At 41.3% G+C, this 20,459-nt stretch overlaps 1 protein-coding gene across 1 annotated transcript; it reads right to left on the bottom strand.

Annotated features, from left to right (window-relative positions):
• Window positions 1-2,410: 2,410 nt before the first annotated feature.
• On the bottom strand, window positions 2,411-19,578 carry LOC109196984 (uncharacterized). Its single transcript, XM_019351771.2, has 5 exons — window positions 19,422-19,578; window positions 3,818-3,859; window positions 3,449-3,712; window positions 3,130-3,372; window positions 2,411-3,033 (listed from the first exon to the last, which is right to left on the bottom strand). The coding sequence occupies exons 1-5, from the start codon at window positions 19,474-19,476 to the stop codon at window positions 2,852-2,854; spliced, it is 786 nt and encodes a 261-aa protein (XP_019207316.1). The 5' UTR covers window positions 19,477-19,578; the 3' UTR covers window positions 2,411-2,851.
• Window positions 19,579-20,459: the final 881 nt, after the last annotated feature.

The raw sequence follows: 20,459 nt of genomic DNA, 5'->3' as shown, positions 1-20,459 counted from the left end.
TAACACCAACCGCTGGAAACGTTTCATACAGCTTTGTTTGACAGAAATGAAGGAGAACATATTTTGTTTGTGTGTTTGTTTCTACACGAGCTTTGTGTGATTTAATAAGTATCTGAGGCTGAGACCACAGGACTGTAAAACATGATTGTTGGCCTTCATATCTGTACTGAACAGTCATTTAGGATTAGCTAGTAAATAACAATTAGCTAATGTTGTTCATGAGACTAAAGTCAGTGTAAATATAATATGGCCAATATTATAGTTATCATATTAATCATTATAAGTTATTACAGCAGTGAGTTTGAACTCTCAAATCAAATCACTTCTATTGTCACATCACATGTGCAGGTACAGCACATGTGAGTGAACTCTGTGTCTAACACTGAGCTTCAGTAAAGATTCAAGTTCCAGTTATTTATATGTCCCATCACCTTAAATCTTCACTCAAAGACAAATATGTTTGACAGTGTATATATAGATGTATTATATATAAGAGACAAATGTTGTTCGTTTGATATGTTGGCATTACTAAATTTGGCTCAATGCTCACATGTATGTGTAAAAAGAAAATGTACGAGCTGTGATAACTGTTTCTGATAGAATGAAGAGTAGACTGATATATGAAATATTCCTTTATTGGGTGAGAAAATCAGACCATGTCATAACTGCTTTAAGTCACACAGAACAGATATCAGAGCCTTAAACAGGCTGACTTCTGCTAAATGGGTCAAACTGGGCAGAAAGTATACAAACACATAACATCCTTATAGAATATGATGTAACACTATAGATCAACTTACCTCAGAATATATAAAGCATATAAACAATTACAGCAATATGATGCAACAAACACAGCAGTGCTACTAATCCAAAATACTCAAAGCTTCATAGAACTGAAACAAACATTTATTTTTAGCTCCATTCTGCTGCTGATACATACTTTAGGTTTCTGAATATTAAACTTGTTGCTGCCTTTCATAGTGTGTAACTTGAAGGCCCTGAGTACTTTCTCCCACACTGAAAACACTGGGATGATAACATTATTTGAACATTACCTAATAAGACTGATTCAGGACAGACAATTAGTTACGTTAAACTTTTCTAGCAGTCCTTCACAAACAGGGAACAGTCTGTCTATTCTCTCCATCTGTCAGCTGCTGCTGGCTCTTCCTCCTCCTCTTCCTCACACACTGCTGAGTTTGTCCTGGTGGATCATCAGGGGTGCAAAGCCTCACAGATGATGTGCAGCAGTGGGTCCCTCAGTCTGTCCTCACTCTGGACACTTGCAGTTGTCACACATGGAAATCAAATGTGTGATAAGCTGCAGGATTCAAACACAAGTGTAACTTATAAATACATGTTCATACTTTTATTCCACAATCAGAGAGAAAGAAACAGAGAGAGAGTGCAGGACAGACAGACAGGTGACAGTCTCAGGTGTACACACTGCTACAAAACAGCACAAGAGAAGGAGGATTTAGTGTTTGTGTTATTACGAGTGCTAAACAAGAAGAGTTCCCAGATGGTCCAGTGGACACATGTGTGACTGCTGTGATTAAAGCATCTTTCTTTCAGCTTAACGAGTGAACCGTCAGCTCGTTCAAACACACGTTAAAGTCCGTTTGGCTCGACACCACCGAACAGAGGCAGCAATATAACATAGCTAACATTAACAGTGCAGTGAATCCTGCTTGTGCCGTCATATTCAGGACTGCAAACCGAGCAGCATCACTGACTTTCAGCTTGTTGTGTTTGTGGATATATGACTGACTTTAATTATCCATAAAATCATCACATTCTCTGTAAGATTAAGGGCGACTGTTGTATTATTATATTTTAAAGGCTTTAAAACAAAATAAACGGTGAAAGTACAAACTGCTGCGCTATGAATTGTGGGATATGTTGGGCCATGAAGTCTACACCGCCAGTTTGCCACAATGAAGGCCGAATTTGGGGCCGCATTTCGAGCAGCCTTTGAATTGGGACAGCCTTCGGCGCGCCGCTGTGACGTAATCGGCCTTAAAATGCAGCCTTTAAGGCTGCAGACCCTGAATTGGGATACAGCCAACATGTTTTGTCCAAGTTGTGGAAAAAAATTGGTAGAGCAGTCACCAAACTTCAGAAGAGAACAACCTCCGGTTCAAAAGGCTACCGGATCCATCATCCAATCAGTGATGCCTGTTGTTGCAGCATTGGTGCCTACCTCTTCCGGTTTGGTTTTTGTTTTTGCGCTTTTCAATTTGTTTTTGCGCTTTTCAATTTGTTTTTGTGCTTTTCAATTTGTTGTGCGTTTTGTGATTTGTTTTTGCGCTTTTCAATTTGTTTTTGCGTTAAGAGATTTGTTTTTGCGCTTTTCAATTTTTTTTTTGCGCTTTTCAATTTGTTGTGCATTTTGTGATTTGTTTTTGTGGTTTGCACTTCAGGGCCACCGTAGCCAGCGACTCACATCATCTTCAGCTTTCATTCAAACATGTCACAGAATTTGTTTCCAGCATCATCCAGGATGTTTACTGTCAGCTATGCAGTAACTAATGGTCACAGCGTGGCCACAGAAACTCTCCAACAGAACCTGCTCAGAGGTCAGCTATGGTGTGTCTCACACTCCGAGCCAATGATTTAGGGACTCACCGAAGACGAGCAGCGCAGCCGTCTTCATGGTGTCTGGACGTCACCACCATCGACCATTAGAAACACCTTCACCTCCAGAATGAGCGAAGCTTAATGGAGGGTGGAGCTTAGCTGGCAGATCTGAGCATCATCTCGGTTAGCAACAGGAAGTAGGCCATCAAATCACCAAGAGTAAAGTCTGACTGTCACTCTCAGAGAGCCTCAGGTTAAAGGGGTTACCTGGTTAGTCCAGGTGAGACATACCTCTCTGTTTCCTCCACAGGACCACACCTCCAACCAGGACCAGGACCAGGACTACAGGGAGGACCAGGAGATAAAGAGGAAGGGAGGAGGAAGAGTGTGGAGAGGAAGAGGAGGGAGGGAAAGTAGTGAGAAGAAGAGGAGAGGTTGTGGTGGGAGGAGGATCTACAGGAGAGATGATGAAGATGGTTCAGTCAGTTCATTATCAGGTCACCAGGCTGGTTTGTATCTATAAACAGGAAGTGATGTCAGTGCCCTGACCTCTGACCCTCAGTCTGCTCTGAGGAGAACGTGGATGAATATCAGTATAACACGAGTAGAGACCTTCATCAGACCGCTGGACTTTAGAGAGAATCCACTTTCCTTCAGGTCCAGATCCAAGTGGAACATTATCTCTGATGAAGGAAGATTTTCGTCTTTCTCCCTCTTTGGGTGTACAGTACAAAGTGACATCACTTCCTGTCATGACAGGAAGTGCAGGAATCTCCAGGATCACACCTCCTTCTGTCCAGCAGAGACACAAACAGAGTGACACAGAAACAGACAGAAACAGAGACACAGCTGGAACATCTGTCTGTACCTGAGACACTGATGGAGACTTCATCACTCTGCTGTCCAGATGAGCTTACACACAGGAAATTTCCACCAGTGGAGAGACCGAAAACACAGAAGGAACTGTTAAACCTACTAAACTCTGAACCAGCTGCTCCACAGTCCTCAGTGAGTCCTCCTCTGGTCCTCTTCACTGTCCATCCATCAGCTGTCTGTCCATCATCAACACAACTCAGAGACACTGAAGATCCACTGAAGAACTGCTGAAGGTTTGGACTGACAGACAGAGACACTGGAGGACACACACACACACACACACACACACACACACACACAGAGTAAGTGTATTTGTGTTCTTGTTGGAGTCTCACTGATTGTTTTCACTTCATCAACTCACCTGCAGAAACAGTCGGTGCAGACAGCAGCAGCACACACACACCTGCAACAGGAGAACAGAGGTCACTAGAGGTCAGAGGTCACAAACAAGCAGACCCTGTCACACACAGATCCAAACCAACAACCAATTCAGATTTTCCAACCTGCAGTCAGCTGATGTGACTAACGTCCAACATCACCAGGCTTTATGTCAGAAAGGATATAAACCACGTTGTTACATCAAATGATCAGACAGAGTTCCCACACTAGGAACAGCATTTTAGGTTTGGTTCAAATTGTGCTCATAAATATTTTGCACTTGTAAATAGGGATGGATATCGTTTAGGTTTTATCCGATACCGGTACCAAACCGGTACTTTTGAAACGGTGCCGGTGCTTAAACGGTGCTCAAACCGGTGCTTAAAGAATGGAGAACACAAAATTGGTCCAAAAACCTCTCATGTTCAGCTGTTTTTTTGTAAAAAGATAACAATGTTAGCCTTTTCTGCAGCTATAGGGCATATATGGTCTCACTCTTGGCTGGAAGCAGTGCTTAAACAATGGAAAAAACACAAACTTTGTCCAAAAACCTCTCATGTTTAACTGTTTTCCACTTTTTCTTTGGTCATTTTAGCCTTTTTGGCCAGGGTGAAGGGAGTATCTGCCATCAAACAAGAAGACAGCCGCATGTAACTACGACGCTGTTTGCTAGTTCACCTTACATGCATTAATGCAATAATGTGGTTAGCGTACTCAACGTTAATTACACACGAACAACATGAAGCTACTCACGCAGAGGAGAACGGCTGCTGCTGCTGCCATCATCATCCGTCATCATTTCTGCTACGCTGACAGGGCTAGGGGCCAGGACTCTACTCTTTTGGGGGGATGTTGCTAACTCCAGGTCCGCTAACAGGCACCACACCCGCAGTAGATGTGCACGGTGTGAGGTCTCGCAGCAAGCTATCAAACACGGCAAATTTCTCGGCTTTGAAAAACCCCTGCTATGTGTCGCCAGGTGTTTCATCAGATTTGAGGTGTTACCTCCTTTGACAGTATCACAGTATCAGCTTAAAGCACTTGTTGCAGGCTGCTGAGTTTGCATCTTTTGCTGTGAAGTACAGCCAGACTTTTGACCGCTTTGCCTTGGGCATTTTTAATCTGTAGCTCTGCTCTGAAAGAACGTACGTACCTGGCCCCGCCTACTATCCTCGGAAACGTAAAATGATTGGCTAGAATTGGCTCAGGAAAAAAAAAGCACCGAAATAAAGCACCGAAATGTGCGCTGCTTTTCGGTCTGGTTACTACCGTTTATGTCAGAACCGGTGCCATCATGGCACCGGACACCGGTACCCATCCCTACTTGTAAATCAGACTGCCTAGCAGTGAAGTGAGTTTTGTAACCTTGTAAACCAAAATATCTGAAAACTCTGTTTGTGCATCCATAGATGAGAATGCGTGTGTGTAAAAATATGTACACAAGTTACAATGTTTTAGTTTAGGTCCCCTTGGAGGGTCCTAAGGACATTTTGTGTCCTTTGCATTGTTTGAGTTTAAATCATCTTCACTGTGTTAAGTGGAATATACCCAAATTTATCAAACAATTTAATTTTTTTTTTTTTTCTAATTGCGGTGTAAGTTCATTAAATTAACCTAAAATGGCTAAGCTACGGAAATGCATCCACCTTTATGCCTATGTACAAAAAGTGTCCCATTGAAAACCATTATAAGTGCTATTTTTCACCCCAAATTTATAATAACATAAACAAATGCAATTCTGGACTTAAGGATTTTTCTAGGGAGTAGGGGGCTTAAATTTGTAATGTTTTTATTTGACCAGCAGGTGGCGCCATTATATCACATTTAAAACGTGCAGCACTTTTTTCGCTCTTTCTGCAACGGCTTATGTGTCACTTTTAACGCTGGATAACTGCAGCAGTGCTTTAAAAAATAAATAAAGGTCTTTTTGCCTAAAACACAAACGTGTTTGTGTCTGTTTCTAACTTTAGAAAAAGTATTTCTGTGTCTAAAGTCACAAGTCTTTTCTATTTTAAGTCCACACTGCAATACAAACAAATCTAATATAAAAGCAAGAAAAAAAAAACAAATTAGACTATTTTTATTTCAAGCTCAGTTTGTTTATGCAGGTGCACTCCAGCAGAGTTTATAAGAATAAGCCGTAGCGCGGGAGTAGGCATTTTAGCCATGGCACGCTATAACACAGAGGAAGTTGTGGATATCCTAATGCGCTCTGACAGCTGATCGCTCTTTGTCACCCGCCGAAGATTCCGGTGATGATGTAGAGGATTCGTCCATGCACACTGATCAGCTGGAGTCCTCTTCGAAATCGTCTTCTGGAGATGAGAGCGAAGGGGAGATGCATGACAAAGCAGCGGGATAGACCACGAAAAACGGGAAGATAGTATGGTCTCCCACAAGTACCGAGACGCTGCGCTACCTCCCAGCAGCCATGGGGCTTATTCCAGGACCTACCCACTACACCGCCGCCCAGATAATTGACCCGATCTCCAGCTTCATGTTGTTCCTCAAAGATGAGATCATGCATCATATTGTTGCCTTGACTAACCCCCACGGCAGACGCACAATGAAAGCCTGGCGAGTTTTGGACATAGACGAAATCCAGGTTTATGTGGGGCTCATCGTTTACCGGTCAAAACATGAATTTACCATCAGCCTCTGGAGCGAAAAATCGGGCTGGAACATTTTCCGGGCAAGGATGTCCCACAAAAGGTTTTGTTACATCTCCAGGGCAATGCGATTTGATGACAAGCTCTCCCGACCTAGACGCCACAATGACAAGTTGGCTACATTCCGCCAGGTATGGGACATCTGGACATCAATTCAATTCAATTCAATTCAATTTTTCAATTCAATTTTATTTATATAGCGCCAAATCACAACAAAAGTCGCCTCAAGGCGCTTTATATTGTACAGTAGATAGCACAATAATAAATACAGAGAAAAACCCAACAATCATATCATATGACCCCCTATGAGCAAGCACTTTGGCGACAGTGGGAAGGAAAAACTCCCTTTTAACAGGAAGAAACCTCCGGCAGAACCAGGCTCAGGGAGGGGCGGCCATCTGCTGCGACCGGTTGGGGTGAAAGAAGGAAAACAGGATGAAAGACATGCTGTGGAAGAGAGACAGAGATTAATAACAGTTATGATTCGATGCAGAGAGGTCTATTAACACATAGTGAGTGAGAAGGTGACTGGAAAGGAAAAACTCAATGCATCATGGGAATCCCCGGCAGCCTACGTCTATTGCAGCATAACTAAGGGAGGATTCAGGGTCACCTGGTCCAGCCCTAACTATATGCTTTAGCAAAAAGGAAAGTTTTAAGCCTAATCTTGAAAGTAGAGATAGTGTCTGTCTCCCGAATCCAAACTGGAAGCTGGTTCCACAGAAGAGGGGCCTGAAAACTGAAGGCTCTCCCTCCCATTCTACTTTTAAATACTCTAGGAACAACAAGTAGGCCTGCAGTGTGAGAGCGAAGTGCTCTAATAGGGTGATATGGTACTACAAGGTCATTAAGATAAGATGGGGCCTGATTATTTAAGACCTTGTATGTGAGGAGCAGGATTTTGAATTCAATTCTGGATTTAACAGGAAGCCAATGAAGGGAAGCCAAAACAGGAGAAATATGCTCTCTCTTTCTAGTCCCTGTCAGGACTCTTGCTGCAGCATTTTGGATTAACTGAAGACTTTTCAGCGAGTTTTTAGGACATCCTGATAATAACGAATTACAGTAGTCCAGCCTGGAAGTAATAAATGCATGAACTAGTTTTTCAGCATCACTCTGAGACAGGATATTTCTAATTTTAGAGATGTTGCGCAAATGGAAGAAAGCAGTCTTACATATTTGTTTAATATGTGCGTTGAAGGACATGTCCTGGTCAAAAATGACTCCAAGGTTCCTCACAGCATTACTGGAGGCCAAGGTAATGCCATCCAGAGTAAGAATCTGGTTAGATACCATATTTCTAAGATTTTCAGGGCCGAGAACAATAACCTCAGTTTGATCTGAATTAAGAAGCAGGAAGTTAGCGGCCATCCAGGTCTTTATGTCTTTAAGACATAAAGACCTAATAAAGGCCATCTTATCTTATCTTAAGACATTCCTGCAGTTTAACAAATTGCTGTGTGTTACCTGGCTTCATGGATAGATAGAGCTGCGTATCATCTGCATAGCAGTGAAAATTCATGCTATGTCTTCTAATGATGCTGCCTAGGGGAAGCATGTATAATGTAAATAGAATTGGTCCTAGCACTGAACCCTGTGGAACACCATAATTGACCTTAGTGGGTGAAGAGGACTCTCCATTTACATGTACAAATTGGAGTCTATTAGATAGATATGATACAAACTACTGCAGCGCAGTACCTGTAATACCTACAGCATGTTCCAATCGCTCTAATAGGATATTATGATCAACAGTATCAAATGCAGCACTGAGGTCTAGCAGGACAAGCACAGAGATGAGTCCACTGTCAGAGGCCATAAGAAGATCATTTGTAACCTTCACTAAAGCTGTTTCTGTGCTGTGATGAGCTCTGAAACCTGACTGAAACGCTTCAAATAAGCCATTCCTCTGCAGATGATCTGTTAGCTGTTTGACAACTAATCTTTCAAGGATTTTTGATATGAAAGGAAGGTTGGAGATTGGCCTATAATTAGCTAAGATAGCTGGTTCTAGAGATTGCTTTTTAAGTAAGGGTTTAACTACAGCCACCTTGAAGGCCTGTGGTACATAGCCGATTATTAGAGATAGATTGATCATATTTAAGATTGAAGAATTAATTAATGGCAGGACTTCTTTGAGCAGTTTTGTAGGAATGGGGTCTAAAAGACACGTTGATGGTTTGGAGGAAGTAATTATTGAAGTTAACTTAGAAAGATCGATTGGAGAAAAAGAGTCTAACTTAACATCAATGGTACTAAAAGTAGCTGTAGACGATATTACATCTGTGGGATGATTATTGGTAATTTTTTCTCTAATGATAAAAATTTTATTCGTGAAGAAGTTCATGAAGTCATTACTAGTTAACGTTAAAGGGATGGTTGGCTCAGTAGAGCTCTGACTTTTTGTCAGCCTGGCTACAGTGCTGAAGAGAAACCTGGGGTTGTTCTTATTTTCTTCAATCAGTGACGAATAGTAAGATGTTCTGGCTTTGCGGAGGGCTTTCTTATAAAGCAGCAAACTATTTCTCCAGGCTAAATGATGATCCTCTAAATTTGTGACATGCCATTTCCTCTCCAGCTTACGAGTTATCTGCTTTAGGCTACGTGATCACGCCTGATGATGCTGTTCAGCCCCGACCGAGACCTTACTGTAGATAAGCACCTGGTCCCGTTCAAAGGCAGGTGCAGCTTTAGGAAGTACATGCCAAAAAAAACAGCCAAATATGGCATCAAGATTTGGGCAGCATGTGATGCGGAAAACATCGTACGCCTGGCGGCTGCAGGTGTACACAGGGATAGCAGCTGGCGGTCGACCCGAAGTTAACCAGGGGATGAGGGTGGTGCTGCAAATGACCGAGGGGCTACAGGGACACGTTATCACGTGTGATAATTTTTTCCCATCATATGCACTGGCAGAGGAACTGCTGAAGAGGAAACTGGCACTTGTGGGCACAATTTGCCAGAAGAAGCCTGAAATTCCACCTGTTTTGCGCCAGGCAAGAGGGAGCGCAATCTACTCATACACCTTTGCCTTTACAAAAAAGCACACACTCGTCTCCTACATTCCCTGACAGGGCAAAAACTGTGCTTCTGCTCAGCACCAAGCGTCGCAGTCCGGAGGTCACCGATGAAGACAAAAGAAAGCCCGTGATCATTGGAGATTACAAGCGATGCAACGGAGGTGTCGACAACCTGAATAAGGTGGGTGTCATTACGCATCAGTTGCGGACAGTTTATTAATTCATGCTTATATATTCTTGTGTAAAATATACAAAGGTTTTATGTTTTCGTTTTTTGTTGTTGTTCTTTTGTTAGGTTGTTGGCACCTACACATACAGGAGGCGGACAAATCGCTGGCCAATGTGTTTTATGGAAAATATTTAAGTTTTATGGGGTTTTTTGGGGTTTTTTTGGGCTAAAATAAACTCTCATGAAAAGAAACTGGGATTTAAAGGGTTAAAACCAGAGATGGGTAATGCGTTACTGTAATTTGATTACATTTTTCAAGTAACGAGTAATGTAAGGGATTACTATTGCAACAACGGTAATTAGATTACCGTTACTTTCACGTAGGAACGCTGCATTACTGCATTACTAAAACCGTGATTTTTTGCGAGAATGTCTCATGACATTGACATAAGCGAGTGCGACGTTCGTGACAACAGCTGTGTGCAGATCAACAATGGATAATATATCGAGTGCGGGAGAGAGTATGAGCGTGCAGCGTTTAAAGCGTGGAAGTACTGACCTTACTTTGAGTTTGATTCCATAAAAAGCGACAAAAACATTAGTGTCCATTGTGCGTGAGAAGAAAACTTCTTTTTACAGCAAAAAAAAAAACCCTAAACGTCCAAGCAAGCACCGAGTGCGCTACGACGTAATGGGAAACTCACAGAGAAACTCGCAGATTCTTCAACTGACCGCTGTGGCACACCTGCACCAGGGTAAACCTCCGCCTACCCCAGTCCAGCTTTATAGGTGAAAATAGAGCAACAGGACCTCTAGTCTTTGATTTGATTTATTTTCTGCTGTATTTTACTTGCATCTATTTGAAAGAGTGAGTGTAAACACAAAAAAAAAAATTATTTTATGTGCTGGAATGTGCAGAAAATAGGTTTATATGTTAAACAAATTTCGTCCAGTCAGAGAATGTTGCATACAATTAAATTTTTGCTTGATGCATAAAGTTAAAAGATTTAAAGTCTTAAAAAGAGACTTTTCCATTTGATTACATTTTGTATGATGGATTATGCAGAAAAAGTAGAATTGGGCTGAAAGATCTATCGCTTTATATAAATGTAAATGTAACATATGACCTGCATCTTCTTAACCTCTGTATTTATTTTAATTCTTTGTGGCAACTTATACACATGACATTAAACTCTTACAAGTCTAGAAAAGGAGCTGTTGGACAGAAAGACATCAGCTGAGTGGGAAGTATTTTGGTCACAGTTTACTTCCCGCAATATATTAGTAGCTGTCACATTTATATTAATCACGCTGAACTTTAATCATACTTTAGATCAAACTGTTTTACTTGCTGTTTTATTTGTGCTTTGGTTTCCTGTCTTCTGTTATTAGACCTGAGCTATGACTGCTCTGTGCTGTTGGTAATGATTCCAGTTAATCCTACAAGACATGCTGTGTAAGTAAATACAAACAATGACAGTTTGGTCTGCATTTATTCAAAGCTCATATCCCACAGACTTAGTTTAGAGGGTCCACACTGTCTGCACTGTATATAGTGAAGTCTGCAAGTTTTTAAACAGTGAAATTTGTTTTGTGCCCAAATTATTCTGCAGATCATCAGAATAAGTTATTGGCCATGTTTGCAGAGCCCTTTTTAAAAATGTGCTTTCATGACATTATTGTGTGTTGGGTGGTGGTCAGAGCTATCAGTGAATGTCACCTCTCTGGTGGGGGTGGAGCCTGAGATTCAGTCTAAATTGAGTTATGTTCCATAGCAAATGCAGAAAAACATGTTTTAATAAAGCAAATAATAATGGATTGCATTTATATAGCGCTTTTCGGGGCCCTCAAAGCCCTTTACAATTCACTCTCACATTCACACACTGGTGGAGGCAAGCTACAGTTGTAGCCACAGCTGCCCTGGGGCAGACTGACAGAGGCGAGGTTGCCATATCGCGCCATCGGCCCCTCTGGCAATCACCAGTAGGCGGTAGGTGAAGTGTCTTGCCCAAGGACACAACGACCGAGACAGTCCAAGTCGGGGCTCAAACTAGCAACCTTCTGGTTACTAGTGGTGCAACGGATCAAAAATCTCACGGTTCGGATCGGATCACGGTTTTAAAGTCACCGATCGGATCAGCTAAAATAGAAAAAAAAGACAAAAATTCTACTAGCTGTTTACTTATTTAAGTATTTTTTTGTCTATTAAAAAAACATTCAACTGAAGACTCATTCCACGCACTTATATAAAAACAAATTAAGGTGCAATATGGACATTATGGACCATGCTGGGCAGCCTCTGCATCCTCTGCACACGGCCATAAACAACCAGAGGAGTCTGTTCAGTGACAGGTTGCTTCTCCCAAAGTCAAGGACCAGCAGACTTAAAAAGTCCTTTGTCCCACAGTCCAACAAACTGTTTAACTCCTCGCTGGAGGGGAAACGGGGACAGAGGAGGGGGAACAAGTAGCTGTAGTGCCTTTTCACTGTGCAATAGTTTTTGTTAATATCCAACGGTGTAATAGACTCACAATACTTGAAGTGTGCCGTTCCCTTGTATTCTTATTCCTATTTATTCTATTTATCCCTTTTGTATACTCTGTATTTATATATGTGTATATATGGTATATTTCTGCTCACATTCTGCAGCTTCTGTCAGTGCTGTGCTACTGGAAACTGAATTTCAGTTTGAACCCAACCGAGGGATAAATAATTTTTCATCTAATCTAATGTAATCTATAGGTCAGTACAGGGCTTTGTATCTACCACTCCGCTGTGATATGATGAGCGGTCACGGTCACGTGGCTTTCCGTTGCCCTGGAGCTCCACCCATTTGAGCAACAGAAGATGCCTGGGACAGTTCAGCCATAACTTTAAACTTCTCCTGCTCATACATGCTTGGATCTTGTCTAGTGATGGGATTTCCGGCTTTTTTTAGAGAACCGGCTCTTTCGGCTCGGCTCACTAAAAAGAGCCGGCTCTTTCGGCTCCGAACCGGCTCTTCAGGTTGTTTTGTTGCTTTAATTAATTTATTATTACAATAATATAAAATTATGCACAAAAGGAATTACTAATGTAAAAAAAGTGGTTTTATTTATATGTGTTTATATATAAATATATACAGTGGCCTCTAGAGACACGTACAAACTCCAAAAAGCAAACTCTAAAACACATTTCTAGCGTTAACTGAACTTCCAAAACAGAGCTACCTAGATCACTTAAATTACACAATTGAAAGCATATGTATATTGTTTGTGTATTTATACACAAGCACTCATATATATTCAAATAAGTAAAAAAAAAGTTCATTTACCTCTTACTACCACACACCGGTCGTTGGTACTTGCTGGCTTGTGTAGCCTCTAGGTAACAAAAGCTCAACACTGCGCCTAGCATTCTGGAGCACTTCTGTTGTCTTTTGTACGTGTTTTGGAGTTTTTACGTGCTTCTGAGGCTACGTCCACACGTACACGGGTATTTTTGAAAACAGAGATTTTCCGTTTTCATTTTAAAAAATAATCCCGTCCACATGTAAATGCAGAAATGAAGGAAAACACTGCTAGTAGCATGCCAAAACAACAGGTGCCGATATATTCCTAAACGTGTAGAAATGTTGGCCAATCAGAAGTCTAGAAGCCTCGGTGGGAAATAGTAAACAAAGATGGGGCATAGAAGCAGAACCGAGTCGTATGTGTGGAGGGACAGTAACTGTGTGTGTATATGTAAGCATTTAAACACTGCGGAGAGTACAATTAACAGTAACAGTATTGTAGAAATTCACCGAAACAAAACGTGGCGCACAGTGTGACGTCAAAAAAGGCGGACATTTTGACGCTGCGTTTTCTCCGTTTTCCACATCCACTTGTAAATGCCAAAACGGAGTTTTCGAAAATACCCACCCTGGCAGGCATTTTTAAAAAATGTCCGTTTTCAAAAATACCGGGTACGTGTGGATGTAGCCTGAGTTTTTATGTGTTTTGGAGTTTTTACGTGCTTCTGAGTTTTTACGTGTTTTGGAGTATGTACGTGCTTCAGGGTTTGTACGTGTTTTGAAGTTTGTACGTGCTGCTTTGTCTGTAGGGGCCACCGTAAATATACTTTTATTTAATCACTCCACATAAAATGTAATAAATAAATCATATAATACAAAAACCAACTAGTCACTGTTCAACTTTTAACTATTTAAATTTTCAGCTTTTCCTTTTAAACAAATTTAAAATGAAACAACACAAAACACTGCAAACCACAACACAATTAAATATAAATTAAGATATGAAAAAGAAGATGCATATTCTCTGTCGTATGGGCCTGCATGAATAAACTTTCTGAATCCTTTATCATGAATACTATACCTTTTTAATGTGATGTTGTTGTCCCTGGCTCTCTTTCTCTGTCTCTCCCTCCCGCTCTGTTCCTGTGCTACTGCGACTGTAACTACCGCCCCTCCCCCCTCTGCCCAGCGCAAAGCACAAGGCTCGCGTGCGGAGTGAAGCGGAAAAAAAAGTGCGAGAGAGAGAGGGTGAGAGAAAGAAAAAACACCCCACGGCTCGCGATAAGGAGCCGGCTCGCGTCGTTCACTTCAAAGATCCGGCTCTAAGAGCCATTTCGTTCGCGAACGACCCATCACTAATCTTGTCACTGAAGTGGACACGCAACGAGATATCATAGCGTGGCTCAAGCACGTTCATCATCGTTTGAACTCCTTGTTTTGTACAACAGACGACGGCCTCCCGTCTGCAGCTAAACACCCCATTAACTTTTAGCTTTAGCCCGGTCGGACTGGGCAGCAAAGGGCTGCTTAAATGCTGCAAACTCCTCTGCTCCGCTACTTGGACCGCTAGCGCTGACAATAACTACCGCTTGACAGACTGACCACGCGCACCATACGCATACTTTTTTTTCTTTTTCGAATCTTCGGATCACGTGCGTACCGAACCGTGGAGTGGGATCGGTTCGGATATCAGATCAATCGTGATCCGTTGCACCACTACCGTTTACAAAACAAATTGTCAACTCTTTGAGCCACGATTGCCCCAAATAAGTTGTTGTTCTAAAGAATCTGGTTGTGTGCTTGCAGGACACCAGCAGAGATGAGTCCTCCATCACAGATGGTCGGTCAGTGAACTGCAGTTCGAAGGTCATTGGATCTCCAGCCCACATCCACTGCCACTGTACTGAAGGGAAGTTAAAGACTTTCTGCTGCACTTACATTTGGATCACCTCGATTCATGACAGTCATTCAGGCAGTGATGCCTGGACTGGAAACAAGCATCCTTAAAATATTACAACACACCAGCTCCTGTGTTTGAATGTAAAACAAATGTGTTGTTTGATCTGGAGACTGAACAATAAATACATTTTATTTTGATTACAGAAGTAATGTAACTACAAAACACCTGAAGACTTTTCAGCAAGTTTTTAGGACATCCTGATAATAATGAATTACAGTAGTCCAGCCTGGAAGTAATAAATGCATGAACTAATTTTTCAGCATCACTCTGAGACAGGATATTTCTAATTTTAGAGATGTTGTGCAAATAGAAGAAAGCGGTCTTACATATTTGTTTAATATGTGCGTTGAAGGACATATCCTAGTCAAAAATGACTCCAAGGTTCCTCACAGCATTACTGGAGGCCAAGGTAATGCCATCCAGAGTAAGAATCTGGTTAGATACCATATTTCTAGAGACCACAATATGTACGTCTCCCACAGTGTGTGTCTGACAAGGTGATCAGTAACACAGGGGCACCACAGGGGACTGTCCTCTCCCCCTTCCTCTTCACCCTCTACACCACGGACTTCAGCCACTGCACAGAGACCTGCCATCTTCAGAAGTTTTCTGATGACTCAGCGGTGGTTGGATGCATCAGCAGGGATGATGAGACAGAGTACCGGGCTGTGGTCGACTCCTTTGTCACGTGGTGTGAGCAGAATCATCTGCAGCTCAACGTGGCAAAGACCAAAGAACTGATCGTGGACTTCAGGAAGACCAGGAAACACTTGACCCCTGTTTCAATCCAGGGGGTCAGTGTTGACATTGTGGAGGATTATAAATACCTTGGAGTCCACATTGACAATAAACTGGACTGGGCTAAAAACACCAAAGCACTCTACAGGAAGGGCCAGTGTCGTCTCTATTTTTTGAGGCGACTGAGGTCCTTCAACATCTGCCACAAAATGCTGAGGATTTTCTACGAGTCTGTTGTGGCCAGCGCGATCCTCTATGCTGTGGCATGCTGGGGGAGCAGGCTGAGGGTCGCAGATGCCAACAGACTCAATAAACTGATCCGTAAGGCCAGTAATGTTGTTGGGATGGAGCTGGACTCCCTCAAGGTGGTGTCGGAGAGGCGGATGCTGTCCAAAATAAAGACAATGTTGGATAACACCTCCCACCCACTCCATGACATGTTGGTCAGTCACAGGAGCGCGTTCAGTGAGAGACTGAGAGTACCGAAAAGCACCACTGAACATCACAGGAAATCATTACTGCCTGTGGCCATCTCCCTGTATAATGCATCTGCTTAACATACTGGTTACTGCCACAACTACACGGTTCTTTCCCGCTATTTATTATTGTGTGACTTATGTTTCTTTCCTGCTATTTATTATTGTGACTTATGTATATATATATATATATAGATATATATATATTGTACTATTCTTAGTTAGCGTGTTGTCTGTTTTGTTAATGTTGGTGTATAATGGAGCACTGTAACAAAGAAATAATTTCCCCCAGGGATCAATAAAGTATTCTGATTCTGAGACTGATTCTGATTCTAAGATTTTCAGGGCTGAGTACAATAACCTCAGTTTTATCTGAATTAAGAAGCAGAAAGTTAGCGGCCATCCAGGTCTTTATGTCTTTAAGACATTCCTGCAGTTTAACTAATTGGTGTGTGTTACCTGGCTTCATGGATAGATAGAGCTGCGTGTCATCTGCATAGCAGTGAAAATTTAAGCTATGTCTTCTAATGATGTTGCCTAGGGGAAGCATGTATAATGTAAATAGAATTGGTCCTAGCACTGAACCCTGTGGAACACCATAATTGACCTTAGTGGGTGAAGAGGACTCTCCATTTACATGTACAAATTGGAGTCTATTAGATAGATATGATACAAACCACTGCAGCACAGTACCTGTAATACCTACAGCATGTTCTAATCACTCTAATAGGATATTATGGTCAACAGTATCGAACACTGCACTAAGAATAGAATAGAATAGAATAGAATGCCTTTATTGTCATTATACAGTTGTACAATGAGATACAGAGCATCTCCTACTCAGTGTAAAATGCTGGGGGGGGGTACAGTTCTGCAGCGCTATATACATATGAACAGTATTAACATAGGGAAGAAGATGTGTATATATATAAAATGTATATATATAAGGTCTAGCAGGACAAGCACAGAGATGAGTCCACTGTCAGAGGCCATAAGAAGATCATTTGTAACCTTCACTAAAGCTGTTTCGTTGCTGTGATGAGCTCTGAAACCTGACTGAAACTCTTCAAATAAGCCATTCCTCTGCAGATGATCTGTTAGCTGTTTGACAACTAATCTTTCAAGGATGTTTGATATGAAAGGAAGGTTGGAGATTGGTCTATAATTAGCTAAGACAGCTGGGTCTAGAGATGGCTTTTTGAGCAAAGGTTTAACTACAGCCAGCTTGAAGGCCTGTGGTACATAGCCGAGTATTAGAGATAGGTTGATCATATTTAAGATTGAAGAATTAATTAATGGCAGGACTTCTTTGAGCAGTTTGTAGGAATGGGGTCTAAAAGACACGTTGATGGTTTGGAGGAATTAATTATTGAAGTTAACTCAGAAAGATCAATTGGAGAAAAAGAGTCTAACTTAACATCAATGGTACTAAAAGTAGCTGTAGATAATATTACATCTGTGGGATGATTATTGGTAATTTTTTCTCTAATGGTAAAAATTTTATTCGTGAAGAAGTTCATGAAGTCATTACTAGTTAACGTTAAAGGGATGGTTGGCTCAGTAGAGCTCTGACTTTTTGTCAGCCTGGCTACAGTGCTGAAGAGAAACCTGGGGTTGTTCTTATTTTCTTCAATCAGTGACGAATAGTAAGATGGAGTCTAATAACAGATTAAATGCGATGTTGAGACTGTCATTTTTAGCATCTACATGGATGTTAAAATCACCCACAATAATTATTTTATCTGAGCTGAGCACTAAATCAGATAAAAAGTCTGAGAAATCAGAGAGAAACTCTGTGTAAGGCCCAGGTGGACGATAGATAATAACAAGTAAGACTGGTTTCTGAGTTTTACAGCTGGGGTGGACGAGGCTAAGCATCAGGCTTTCAAATGAAGTAAAACTCTGTCTTGGTCTTTCGTTAATTAATAGGCTGGTGTGAAAAATTGCTGCCACACCGCCCCCTCGGCCTGTGCTTCGAGGTTTCTGGTAGTTAGAATGACTCGGGGGTGTTGATTCATTTAAACTAACATACTCATCCTGCTGCAACCAGGTTTCTGTAAGGCAGAGTAAATCGATTTGTTGATCAATTATTAAGTCATGTACTAACAGAGACTTGGAGGAGAGAGACCTAATATTTAATAATCCACATTTCATAGTTTTACTCTTTGGTTCAGATGTGGATACTGTATTGTTCTTTCTTTATTTTTTATGTTTAAGTTGTTTGTTGCTGGTTTTTTGTTTGTTTTTTTGTCTGTTTGGGAGCTGACACAGTCTCAATGGAGATGGGTTTTTGGGGGGGTAGCAGGAGGAGAGAAGACAGCCAGAAATTTAAGGAGAACATGCGGCTAAACATGTCACTCCTGGTCTGATTGGGGAGGGGACCAGAGAAAACTACAGAGTCCCACATTGTTTTGGCAAAGTTACACACCGATTCAATATTGATTTTAGTGATCTCCGATTGGCGTAACCGGGTGTCATTACTGCCATCGTGAATTATGATCTTACTGTATTTACATTTACCCTTAGCCAGCAGTCGTAACAATGATGACAGTATAACTGTTGTTGTTCAGCAGAACAGTGTCCAGGATGTTATATTGTTTTACATTTCAAAGTAAAAGTTGGGCTGATTTAAACACCATTACAAGAAGTGTTGTTAATTATCAAAGTCAAAGTCAAAGTCAGTTTTATTTGTCAATTTCTTCAGATGTACTTGCCATACAAAGGAATTGAAATTACGTTTCACACTGTCCCATGCGTAGACATAGACAACAATAAAGTGCAGATGCACAACATTTAGGTAACATACAGGATATAACAAGACAGGACCTACACATAACATATAACATATAATAAAGTGTTCCACAGTGCGCCCTGGAAAGTAGTGTACTAGTTCACTTGACGTAGTCCCATTCTCTTTGAATCACATTTGCATACAGTGTTATATTAATCTAAGTTACTACAAGTTGTTCTTTAATGTAGCAGAACTTGACATGTTTGTCAGTGGGTGAACAATCAGTGTTACACAGTCATCAAGTTATTCTTAGAACTGTACACTTAATGAATAAGTTGTCCTAATATAATCATCTTAAGCTTTACTCTGTTTTTTGAGGCAACAAGTTTTATCAGTTTTTTAGTTCTAGGAGCTAATTAGATTTCACAGTGTGGATTTAGTGTCTGTGTCTGTCCTGCATCACAATTTCCCACATTCCCGGCTGTGTGTAGCAGAGGTTCCATTCAGTTTAATGCTGATGAATAAATGAGCAGCAGCTCTGAGTTTGACTCACCGAGGAGCAGAGAGACACACGGAGTCTTCATCGTGTCTGGATGACGACTGAACATCAGTCTGAGCAGCAGCGAGACGCCTTCAGCTTCATCACTTCCCCTTTAACAAGTTTAACACATGAAGTGTTTCACTGGCTGAACTCCATGTCGCCACACTGTGTGGTTGGTGAGGGCGGGGCTTACTTTACTGCGCCGCAGCCTGTAGTTATCATGTGCCAAGCTAGAGTTCATCATACTACCCTATCATCTGTCCCACCTGCTGCTACAGGTGCTAATAGCATTTCTATCTATACATCCATCGATTTATCCAATTCAGGGCTGCACAAGCAGCTGCAGCCTATACAAGCAGATCTGTAGAGGTTGGCGGTCACCTTCACAAGCTTCACTCTTGCTGTTTCTTTGCAGAAATATGCCTCCACATTTCCAGTGATGTGATTGGCTCAGGTTGAAGAAGACTTTAACATTATTAACTTGCTAACAGTGAAAAATTATAGCAGCAGTGAATTCTCAGTTTGTCTCGTTTCTGTTTGTGATCAGCAGCATGAGCTTCATCCAGGTTCTGCTCACATTTCATATATAGATAAATATTTGTTTACATAATTTATGAAATACATCCATATTTGTCTTCATCCATTAAATGCTAAAACAAAAGAGGTGCTGAGGAAAAGTAACATTGCAAGCTCACCAATTCTAATGTCATTTTGTTTTGAAATGTTGGATATCAAGAGACATAGAAACATCTAATAAGTGACCCTGCTCTGTAAAGAAGAAAAGGAGGAAGCACCACAACATAAATAGACCCAGGTTACTGAGAAAGGAAACAACACAGAGTTGAGTGATGATGTTAGTGACTCATTTTGTTCACTTCTACATTCTCATATATCATTTCTGTTTCTGTGATGAGCTCTGAAACCTGATTGAAACTCTTCAAATAAGCCATTCCTCTGCAGATGATCTGTTAGCTGTTTGACAACTACTCTTTCAAGGATGTTTGATATGAAAGGAAGGTTGGAGATTGGCCTATAATTAGCTAAGACTGC

This window comes from Oreochromis niloticus, unplaced genomic scaffold (assembly GCF_001858045.2).
Source record: "Oreochromis niloticus isolate F11D_XX unplaced genomic scaffold, O_niloticus_UMD_NMBU tig00007510_pilon, whole genome shotgun sequence".
NCBI classification, from domain to species: Eukaryota; Metazoa; Chordata; class Actinopteri; order Cichliformes; family Cichlidae; genus Oreochromis; species Oreochromis niloticus.
The sequence above is the reverse complement of the archived record's forward strand: the minus strand, read 5'-3'. Positions and strand labels throughout refer to the sequence as shown.